This window comes from Panthera pardus, unplaced genomic scaffold, assembly GCF_024362965.1.
Source record: "Panthera pardus isolate Hobbes unplaced genomic scaffold, ASM2436296v1 HiC_scaffold_20, whole genome shotgun sequence".
Classification (NCBI taxonomy): Eukaryota; Metazoa; Chordata; class Mammalia; order Carnivora; family Felidae; genus Panthera; species Panthera pardus.
In genome coordinates, this window is record NW_026526766.1 from 12,380,230 (window position 1) to 12,392,419 (window position 12,190).

At 37.1% G+C, this 12,190-nt stretch overlaps 1 protein-coding gene across 8 annotated transcripts in view; it reads left to right on the plus strand.

Annotated features, from left to right (window-relative positions):
* Positions 1–12,190, plus strand: part of MAMDC2 (MAM domain containing 2) — a 402,628-nt gene that overhangs the window by 126,338 nt on the left and 264,100 nt on the right. For 2 of the 8 annotated variants that reach the window (XM_019463634.2, XM_019463635.2), the window contains exon 6: positions 3,888–4,162. The exons of the other annotated variants lie outside the window; for them this stretch is intronic. In XM_019463634.2, the coding sequence (XP_019319179.1) occupies positions 3,888–4,076 (189 nt within the window). In that variant the 3' untranslated portion in view covers positions 4,077–4,162. Of the gene's footprint in view, positions 1–3,887; positions 4,163–12,190 lie in introns of those variants that run through there. 8 annotated transcript variants of the gene reach the window in all.

Below are 12,190 nucleotides of genomic sequence, written 5' to 3' on the forward strand. Positions count from 1 at the left end.
CCTTTGGTTAAGCCTTAACGAAAGGATATTTTTTTCTATACATTTGGAGAACTCTATAATGTGAAGTCTTCCAGGCCTGGACATTGGTATTCTAAAGTCCTCACAATTGTGAGTGGTTTGCAAGGCTATTATCTTGCTGATAAATCCTATTTTGCATATTAGAAGCTGATACTACTTTGTTCTTTGGTTAGCATTTTATTCTGAAACAAATTTTGATCTCACCTTGGGCAAATGACTGGTTACACACAGAAAGGGCAAAACTACGCATCATTTTGAAATGATTACCCCCTGTATACTTGATTTGAGTGGCACACTAAATTACTTCTTGTTTAAGACTCCTACCATCTCAATTTGGCCTTGGGTCTAAGCTGCAGTCAGTATTAAGGTCCTTTAAGGTGGCTGTTGGTACAGCTGTTGTATTCTAGTTTGTGCCTTTAGTATTAAACTTTCAAAAACCATTCTTGCTCTGCTTTCATATAATAGTTATACCTTCCTGGATCCCAGCAGTGTGTTCTTATTGTCCTGTTTTGTTTACCTATTCCATATTCACACTCTTCTAATTCTTGATTATATATTTAGTCACAAATTTATTGTTTGCCTTTATGCCTACTATAAATACATATTTGCCCTACTTCCTTGGTTTTGGCCATTTTTTTTTTTTTTGCTCTGATTCTTAGTACTTCAGTGTTCCAATATTACCTATTATTCAGGTACACATTGGCTAGGATGTTTTTAGTAGGTTGTACAAAACCCAACTCAGGTCAGACAATAAAAGCAATTTATTGGTTTACGCTTTTTTTTGAAAAGTCATGTTTCAGTAAAGGATTGATACAGCAATGTCATCATGCTTCTTACTGACTCTCAAATATGCCTTTTATGGTGTTGGTTTCATGCTAAACTGATTGTAGGAGCAGTACCAATAGCAACCTGGGCTAGATGCTTCCTCATTTCCAGTAATGGAAAAAGAGTTTCTTTCCTCCAAACCACTGAACAAAAGTCTTGGGCTTTACTTTATTTGGACAAACTCAAAACACATGCCCAACACTGGATCAATCACTGAGATCATTGAGAGTGGACATGAGATTATTATAATTGTCATAGGCCAGTTAGATTCTGCCCCTAGAGCTTGCAGTAGGATTGATCTACCCAAATTGTGTGGCCGTCACACAATGGGGGGTGGGAGAAGTGGATTCAGGGTTAACTGGAGTCACTTCTTAAAGTTTTCATGAGCTAATTATACTCACGCCTTCCCAACCCAATATTTACTGACCTCACTTTGATAGCATGAAGTCGGCCATAGCGGGAGTATTTACAACACAGAATTTGGCAATTATCACAAATAAGTTGTGTGGGGTTTTTTTTCTGGTGGGGAACTCACTTACCAATATACCTCTGATGATAGAAGGGACTCAATTTCATGTGTGTACGAGTAGGCAGTAGTCTCTTAACTAGTTTTCCTAACTTTTGGATTGCTCACCCCTACTTATCCACTTTTAAAAAATAATAGCTTTGTTGAGATATAATTCACATGCCATAAAATCCACCCTGTAAAAGTATGTAAGTCAGTGATTTTTGTATATACATAGGGTCATACAATCATCAGTTTTGGAACATTTTCATCACCCCCAAAAGAAATTCCATATGCATTTTATTAGTCACGTTTCTCAACAGATAGATAACCACTAGGATAGACAGAAAGAGAGAGGAGAGGGAGACAGAGATTGATTTATTTTAAGGAATTGGCTAATGCAATATGGAGGATGAGAAGTCCCACAACGTGCTGGCTGCAAGTTGGAAACCTAGGGAAGCTGGTGGCTGTAATTCATTCCAAGTCTGAAGGCCCGAGAACCACGTACCAAGAGCAGGATAAGATGAATGTCCCAGCTCAAGCTATCAGGCAGGAAGGGACTGAATTCTTTCTTCCACTGCCTTTTTCTTCTATTCAGGTCTTCAGTGGATTGGAAGATGCCCACCTACATTAGGGAGAGCAAATTGCTTTACTGAGTGTGCAGATTCAAATGCTGATCTCGTCTAGAAACACCCTCACAGATACAACTCACAAATAATGCTTAGCAAATGCCTGGGTGCCCCGTGATCTATTGGCCACTGCACCCATTAACAGTCTCTCCTCATTCTCCCCCTCCTCCAGCTCCTCACAAAGTTAATTTCTATCTCTGTGGACATTCTTTAGATGGAATCATACAATGTGTAGTTTTTTGGTTTAGTTTCCTTCACTTAGCATAATGTTTTCACAGTTCATCTATGCTACAGCATGTGTCAGTATTTTGTTCACTTTATTACCAAATAATGTTTTTTCACTGTATGAATAGATCACATTTTGTTTATCCATACATCAGTTAATGATATGTGAATTCTTATTGTCATTCTAATTCTAATTACTGTTCTGGAATCTGATCATTTCTACCTTCAGTCGTCAATACCTTCTTGCTGCCAGAATCCTTTTCTTAAAACATCACATTTAATCGTTTCACCTACCTGACCAAAATAAATCATCCTCTCTGCCTAGGGGATGCTAGAGAAACACATTGACCCTGAATTTGAAGTTCCCTTTAGTTTGACAGAAGCTGGTGTAGGAATGAGCAGACCCTGCCTCCCTTTGAGCAGGCAGGTTTGGCCAGTAATGCTCAAATTTCGTTGGAAGGGCCTCTACCAGACCAAAAACTAACATATGTGCCTCAGAGAAATTAGACACTGCCTCTGAAAAACAAAAGCCCAAACTATACAGAAAATAACGTGGATATAATGTAGCTTTAGGATTTTGTGGTTTGTGTTTCTTTTCATCTCCTAATTATTAAGAATTTCATGAGGGTCCTGGAGGGATAATGAATGCATCTTACAGTCAGATAATTAGTTACAAGTCCTGGCTGAATTACTTAATATTAGCATTCCTTAAAATCTCTTTTTCTTGAGATTTTAAGCAATATCTTTTCCTATATGTAAAGTGGGAGTAATAATTCCTATGTCAGAGTCCTGCTATGGATTAAAAGACATAAACACTCAACTACTGTGCCCAACCCATGATAGACACTCCGTAAATACATTGACCCCATACTTATTGTTATGGTTGAATAAATGGTTACATTTTCCAATTATTTTCAATAAAGCCAATCTAAGATTAGAACTATTTTGATGTTCTTTCATTGTTTTATAGTTCTGGTGATTTAATTTCAATATTGTGTTAGTGCTTTAAAATTAGCACCAATTTGAAGCAGAAATTAGATAATGAGTTCAAGGGCTTTATGTCCCTTGTCTACCATTATCCTTGATGTAATCTGAGAGAATCAATATTCCCTTTTGGAAATGGTCAATGACAGTGTCTCATTTTATTACAACAGAAGTTTCTATGAAGTGTTTTAGGGATAAGTACCTTAAACATTATACTGGGTTATCCTGAGGTAAATTTCTCAGAGGAATGAACCCTTGAGTTTGGCATTTACTGGCAAGTCACTTGATAGCGACTATGAAAGATACAACCCAAGATAATATTCTTTGGAATAATTATAACTTATATTCAGTTTAAAAAGATGTTGAATGATAGGTAAATTGTAATTGTTTTGGTCTTACGTAGATGATCATGAAATTTAAACTGTTCTTTGTGCCATATATTTATGGTTTAGAAAAATTTTACATGTATAACAATTCATCTTTTTAGCTTTATAAATAAAAGAACTAGATTCTTCTTTCAGAATTAAAGTATTTGTAAATGAAACAATAGCCATATTTTCATTGAAGCATTTGTAACTTGAGATATTAAATTGTGTGAAAATTAAACTTGGATCTTAATAAGATCAACTTTTAGAAATCACTCGTTTTTACGTATTTCGGTCATTCAATATTATTTCTCTTTCTCCCCCTCTCCCCCATAGGATTATCCTTGTCAAGATGATTATTCAATAGTCCACAGAAAATGCCGTTCTCAGTTCACAGATCTAGATGGTTCCAAAAGATTTGGCATCAACACTTGGCATGATGAAAGTGGGATTTATGCTAATTCATATATAAAACAAAAACTCTACCCATTAACTGGTGGTCCTATTGTCCCCTTTTTAAAATAATATATGGAATCAGATTCTCTAACTAATGAAAGAATAATGGATATAACAGTTGATTTGCTATCCTAATAAATGCAATGGAAATGGTGTTACTATAGTAGATTCCTTTAAAAACAATATCTTAAATACTCTAGGCCATCATGTATCTATCCTTCTTCTCATAAAGCTACTCTGGTATTTCCCAAAGTTTAATGTGTATACCAGGGAAGGTGTACAACACAATTCTAGATGGTAATTGCTGGAATTTTCTTTTATTTATGGACTATGTATTTATTTTAAATTTTATTAGAAAAAATGTATAAAGCTAGCACAGTCAAGCTTATGATTGCTTAGAATGGATAAATTTTTTAAAAAGTAACCCAACTTAAATTCCACTTTTAAGGGAATAAAAACATACATGGTACTCAGATTTGACATGAAAGTCAAATGGCTGAAGTTTGGGCAACACGAGAGAGAGAGAGAGAAAGAGAGAGAGAGAGAGAGAGTTGCAGTGGAGGTGGGTGTGTATCTATTATAGACTTTGGTTTATCTATGCTGGCTAACTGCAGTGTGGATTGTTTATTCAGCATAGTGCTTTTCCTTATTTAAGACAATACTTTTTGAGCATATGGAATAGGAGAGATGTAGCCAGAATCTTAGTGAAACTTTAGGGTTTGATGGGAAAACTTTAGGGTTTGATGTCTGCATCTAATATTATATTTAGACGAAATCTTAGCAGTTGTTTTGACTTAACATCCCATTTTACAGATGAGCAAACAGAAGCTCACAGAGATTTAAACAGGTTGCCCAGAGGTACATAGATAGCAGATTCTAATTGATTTTTGAAGTACCTTTGACCTTTTCTTTCTTTGGAGGGTGAGTTTAACTATTTGGTCAGCCTAGGATTAATTTGCTGTCATTATTTTCTTTAAAAAGTAAATTCATGAAATAGCACTTATGATAAATGCTAATTTAGCATTGCCTCCAACTCTTGATCAGCAAATTATGGTGGAGACCATAAGCCTTGTGAGTGGAAAAATGATAACTAATAAAGAAAAAGAAAATGTGGATATGCCTGGTAATCATTCATCAGCAGAATTTGACTATAATAATCTGCATGTACACACAATACACATGTATATATTATACATAAATATGTATATTATAAGCATAATGTTAATTCTTATTTTTAATTGAAGTATAGTTGATATACACTATTATATTAATTTCAGGTGTACAACTTAGTGATCTGACAATTATATACATTACAATACGCTCACTATGGTAAGTGTAGTTGCCATCTGTCACCATAAAGAGTTACTATAATATTTCTGGCTATATTCCCTATGTTATACTTGTCATCCTCTTAGCTTATTTATTTTAGGACTAGAAGTTTTACCTCTTTTATTTTTGAGAGAGAGAAAGAGAAAGCGCATGCACAAGTTGGGGAGGGGTAGAGAGAGAGAGGGAGACAGAATCCAAAGCAGGCTGCAGGCTCCGAGCTGTCAGCTCAGAGCCTGACGTGGGGCTCGAACCCACAAACCCTGAGATCATGACCTGAGCCAGAGTCAGAAGCTTAGCCAACTGAGCCACCCATGCGCCCCTGGAAGCTTGTACCTTTTAATCTCCTTCACCTATTTCACCTATTCTTCACCACTACCCTTCCCTCTGGCAACTACCAGTTTGTTCTCTGTATTTATGAGTCTTTTTCTGTTTGTTCATTTGTTTTGTTTTAGTTTCCACATGTAAGTTAAAATCGTATAGTATTTGCCTTTCTCTGTCTGACTTATTTAACTTAACGTAATACCCTCTAGGTCCATCCATGCTGTTATGAATGGCAAGATCTCATTTTTTTTTCATCGCTAAGTAAAAAAAGCCACTGAAAAAGAAAGGTGTACCACATCTTTATCTGTGCATCTATCAGTGGACGCTTAGGTTGGCTATTATAAATGATGCTGCAATAAACACAGGGGTGCATATATCTTTTTGAATTGGTGCTTTCATTTTCTTTAGATAAATACCCAGAAGGACAATTACTGGGTTAATAGTATTTCCAGTATTTGCATTTTTAATTTTTTGAGGAACCTGCATACTGTTTTCTATTGTAGCTGCACCAATTTACATTTCTACCAACAGTACAAAAGGGTTCCCTTTTCTCCATATCCTCACCAACACTTGTTATTTCTTATCTTTCTGATACTAGCCATTCTCACAGGTATGAGGTAATATTTCATTGTGATTTTGCTTTGCATTTCCTTGAGAATTAGTGATAGTCTTCTTCAGAAAAAGACATGCCCCTCTGCCCATTTTTCAATCAGATTATGTGTTTTTTATGTTGAGTGGTAGAAGTTCTTTATATATTTTGGATACTAACCCCTTATTGGATATATCATTTGCAAATATCCTCTCTTATGCACTTGGTTGCTTTTTGTTTTGTTGATGGTTTCACTGTGCAAAAGTGAAACTTTTTTAGTTTCATGTAATCCCAAATGTTTATTTTTGCTTTTGTTTCCCTGACCTGAGGAGACAGATCCAGAAAAACATTACTAAGACTAATGTTTAAGAGTTTACATATGCCTATGTTTTCTCTTGGCAGTTTTTGTTTTCAGGTCTTACATGTAGGTCCTTAATCCATTTCGAGTTTATTTTTGTGTATGGTGTAAGAAAGTGACCCAGTTTCTTAATCTGTTGCATTATAATATTAATTCTTTATATATTGCCTATTGTAGTGGCTACCTGCCTAGGATTACCTTTCCTTCCACCAACTATAAATTCAAGTTTAATCACCCCTAACACTCAATAACATATCTAGGGTAGACAGCTGTTTGAAGTATGCGAATACAAATGAATAGCTACTCATCATTTGGTTTTGTTCCCTTTCTGTAAGGAAAAAGTCTTAATGGCCATATCATTATCTTTGAACAATGCCTGGTACCTAGAAAATAAAATTAATCTGCTTTAGCAGAAATTCTGTATTATCGGAATGACTAACATCACAGTTTGCATAATTGGCCTACGTGTACCATGAGGGATCCACGTAGAAATCCGCTTTGGGAGGAGCCTGGGTGGCTCAGTCAGTTAAGCGTCCAACTTCGGACTCAGGTCACAGTCTCGCCATTCATGAGTTCGAGCCCTGCATTGGGCTCTGTGCTGACAGCTCGGAGCCTGGAGTCTGCTTCAGATTCTGTGTCTCCCTCTCTCTCTGTTCCTTCAGCACTCGCGGTCTGCCTCTGTCTCTGTTTCTCTCAAAAATAAACATTAAAAAAAATCCACTTTGGTTTGGTTTAGAAGGAGAATAAGAGATTATATTTGAACTAGTGAAGTAAAATGGCACACTGAAATAAAGAATACAGCAGAGATTTGCTCCATTCCAAATATTCACTTGCCATCCATTAGTGAATGAGTGAATGAGTGAATGTTGGACTGAATGAACTTTACAATATTACTCTGAAACCCAGGTCTTATAGGTGCAAGTATTTTGTATTGCTTTGGATTTCGTTAGATAACTGCTTCAGTGGTTTATCTTGTTAGTATCAAAGACCATTTGAAACAAGAAAAATTGGAGCTTTGATTTGATCATTGGAAATTTCTTCTTTAGAAAGTAACCACAGAGTCTATTTATTTCCACATGCATACTTTATAGGATTTCACCCAAGGCACCAAAATAACTATCTCTTGTGTGTTGTATATATTTATAGTGTGTGTGTGTATCTATCTATCTATCTATCTATCTATCTATCTATCTACACACACACGCACACACACACACACACACACACACACAAATTTGTTCCATAGCTTCCTTTTGGGCCTTGTGTCTGTTCTGTCAGACCTGTTGGTGTGAGCCCACCATGGCAGATGCAGACTGCTGTGGGGAGTGTGGGAGATTGGTTGGGCAAGTCCTAAGTAGATCTACTGCAGTGGTGGTTCTTTTTTTTTTTTTAATTGTCAATTTACCTAACATACGGTGTAGTCTTGCCTTTAGGAGTAGATTGCCATGATTCATCACTTACATACAATACCCTTTGCTCATCCCAACAAGCGCCCTCCTCAATACCCATCACCCACCACCCCCATTAACCCTCAGTTTGATAGAGAGTCTCTTATGGTTTGCCTCCCTCTCCGTACCTTATTTTTCTTTTCCTTCTCCTATGGTGTTCTGTTAAGTTTCTTAAATTCCCCATATGAATGAAACCATATGATATCTGTCTTTCTCTGACCGAGTGACTTCATCTAGCATAATACCCTCCAGTTCCATCCACATTGCTGCATATGGTAAGATTTCATTCTTTTTTATTTCTGAGTAGTATTCTAGTGTGTGTGTGTGTGTATACACACACACACACACACACACACACACACACATATATATATATATATATACACACACACACACCACATCTCCACATCTTCTTTACCATTCATCAGTTGATGGACATTTGGGCTCTTACCATAAATTGGCTATTGTTGATAGTGCTGCTATAAACATTGGGGTACCTGTACCCCTTCGAATCACCACTCCTGTATCCTTTGGATAAATTCCCATAATGGTGGTTCTTGAGTTAAATTTGGCTTACAGGTAAGTTTTATATGGTCTTCATGATGTTTTTTTTTTTCATTAATTAAAAGAAATCAAGCCAAATTATATAAATTAGGACATTTTACTTAAATGTCTGGATTTTCATGCCCTTGACAAATTGGCAGATCTGGCAGCAGAAGGCCTCATTTTAATACAGCAACAATCAGCAGGGGGGAAAGCATTCCTTTGATGGGGGCTAAGATCATCATTTTGCTGCAGTTCTTACCTGGTACACTTCATTCATTTATGGAGGCCTTGTGACCCTTTACCTAAGGAGAGGCAGGACAAACATGAAATAATTAAGTTGTGTAGTGGAGGGGAATGGATGGCAGAAAAATGGCAAAACTGGCAGCTTCTTGGTTACTAAGGCTAGGTTAGTAAAGGTAGAGACTGAATCCTAGTAGAAGGGACATAGCAAATCTGGTTGAGTTCGAGTAGGAGTTAAGATCCCAGAGTATGTGATGAAGAAAATAGAGATGGGGAGTCGGCCAGGGGCTTCACTTTAGAAGTACAGAGGAACCTCAAATCCACTGGATTATACTAGAAATCCATTTGGCAGTGAGGGAGGAAGTAAGCATACTAGACCCAACCCCTGGGATATGGAGGTGGCAGATGAAGATAAGCAGGGCCTGGCCAGCTTACTGGTTTACTTAGAAAGGAAAGCCCTGGATAACAGTGTTCCAGAAGTATAGGGAAACTCCATATTCATAAGACCCCAGGCAGGAATGGGAAGATTCTTTCTCAAAGCTGTGTTGACCAGCAGCTGACTTAATTTCAGCGACAATGGTGGGCAATTTGCCAAGAACTGGAAGCCCACTCCCAAATAGCTGAGATGGGACAAACATGAAGCAGCCATTATATGTCAAAGTGGAAAACCCAAAATCTCACACAGTAAATTAGTGTTCCCAATTAAGATCATAAGCTTTATAACATTTTCGTAAGCTTTTATTGAGGTATGATTCTGAACCATCAACTTCACCCTTTTAAAGTGTATGATTCAATGCTTTTTGGTATTTTCACAGAGTTGTGCTCCCATCACCACAATCAATTTTAGAACACTTTCATCACACCTAAAAGAAATTCCATATCCATTAGCTGTCATTCCCCATTCCCTCCCAATCTCTCAGTCCTAAGCAACCACTACTCTACTTTCTTTCTCTATAGATTTGCCTATTCTGAATATTTTATATAAGTGAAATCATACACTGTGTGGTCTTTGTGTCTAACTGGTTTCTTTCACTTAGCATAATGTTTTCAAGCTTCATCTATGTTGAATGAAGTTGTCAGTACTCATATAGATATACTACAATGTATCCATTCATCAGTTGATAGACGTTGGGTTACTTCTACCTTTTAGCTGTTATGAATAATGGTGCTGTGAATATTCGTGTATGAGTTTTTGGGTGAATGTATGTTTCCATTTCTCTTGGGTATATACCCAGGAGGGGAACTGCTGTGTCGTATGGGAACTCTGTTTAATCTTTTGAGGAACTGCCAAATTATTTCCTAATGTAGCTTTACCATTTTACATTTTCACTAGCAGTGCATAAGGGCTCCAATTTTTCCATATCCTTACCAACATCTGTTGTTTCCCACTGTTTTGATCATAGCCATTCTAGTTGGGGAGAAGTGGGGTCTCATTGCAGTTTTCCTTTGTATTCCCCTAATGCCCAATGCTGTTGAACATCTTTCCATGTGCTTATTGGCTATTTGTATATCTTCTTTGGAGAAATCTTAATTCATATCCATTTTCCATTTTTAATTGTGTTATTTATCTTTCAAGATCATAACCTTTTGTAACATAATTTTTAAAAAAATGGTACACATAATCTAAAAAAAAAAAAGATTTTTGTTCTGAACTTGAGAAGCAGCCTGGAAGATTTCATTTAGAATCAAATATTGGAATTTCTGTTACAAAGTGACAGTATTTGAAAATGAAGAGAATCCTGGAAAATTTTGGAGGCAGGCACTGTCGTGTGAAGATTTGGAATGCACGGGTGTGTGTTTAACCAGTGTTTTTGATAATGTTGATACAGTAAGTCAAAGTAATACTGAGATTATTTACGAAATGCTATGGAAATGTATTCTTTTTTTTTATTAAACATTTTTTTAAATATAATTTATTGTCAAGTTAGCTAACATACAGTGTATACAGTGTGCTCTTGGCTTTGGGAGTAGATTCCCATGATTCATCGCTTACATACAACGCACAGTGCTCATCCCAACAAGTGTCCTCCTCAATGCCCATTACCCATTTTCCCCTCTCTCCACCCTTTCCACCCTCAGTTTGTATTTAAGAGTCTTTTATGGTTTGCCTCCCTCTCTGTAACTATATATTTTTTTTCTTTCCCTTCCCCCATGGTCATCTGTTAAGTTTCTCAACTTCCACATATGAGTGAAAACATATGATATCTGTCTTTCTCTGACTGACTGACTTCACTTAGCCTAATACCCTCCAGTTCCATCCACGTTACTGCAAATGGCAGGATTTCATTCTTTCTCATTGCCAAGTAGTATTCCATTGTATATATAAACCACATCTTCTTCATCCATTTATCAGTTGATGGACATTTGGGCTCTTTCCATAATTTGGCTATTGTTGGTAGTGCTGCTATAAACATTGGGGCACATGTACCCCTATGAATCAGCACGCCTGTATCCTTTGGATAAATTCCTAATAGTTCTATTGCTAGGTCATAGGGTAATTCTATTTTCAATCTTTTGAGAGACCTCAACACTGTTTTCCAGAGTGACTGCACCAGTTTGCATTCCCACCAACAATTCTCTTTTTCCATGTTGTCGCCAACATCTGTTGTTTCCTGAGTTGTTAATTTTCACTACTCTGATTGGTGTGAGGTGGTATCTTAATGTAGTCTTGATTTGTATTTTGTAGAAATGTATTCTTTAATTTTTTTATTACATATTTCTACTTTTCACCTATCAGGATAGTAACTTAGGCTTGCTGTCTAGGAATCAAACTCATCTCATTTTCCAACACTCTTCCCTCATACTAAAATCTCCCCTCTAAGTGTTCATGAGCACCTTTGACAGTCTAAAGAAATCCAGACCTTTTACCCTGTAAAAGTTACAAATATTCCTGTGAAGAGAACATTGGGAAACACTCTGACATCATAAGTAATGAAGCTTTCCTCTGGAAGATGATGAAATAAATTGTGAGTGTTTAGCAAGCTACTATTAAGGTCTGTGTGTCCATCTCTAGAAGACAAAGTATACATGTATGTACACACACACAATGTATTTTTGTAGGGCAACCACAAAAGAGAATATGTAATTTTATCAACTAGCATTTGCTAACCATGTGGTCTCCTGGGTGGTCTCTCTAGTCTGGGTGGCAACAACTGGGGCTGGATGGTCTGGGATGGTCTCACTCACCTGGCTGGCTCTTGGCTCAGAGTGAGCTGGAGGTCAGGGATGCCCTTGCTGGGGGTCATTCATCATGAGGCAGAGAGGCTGAGCAGCAGACTGGGCTTGTTCACATGGTGATGGCGAAGTCCCCAAAAGCAGCGTGTGGGGAAGCCTCTGTACACAAGGCTTTTCA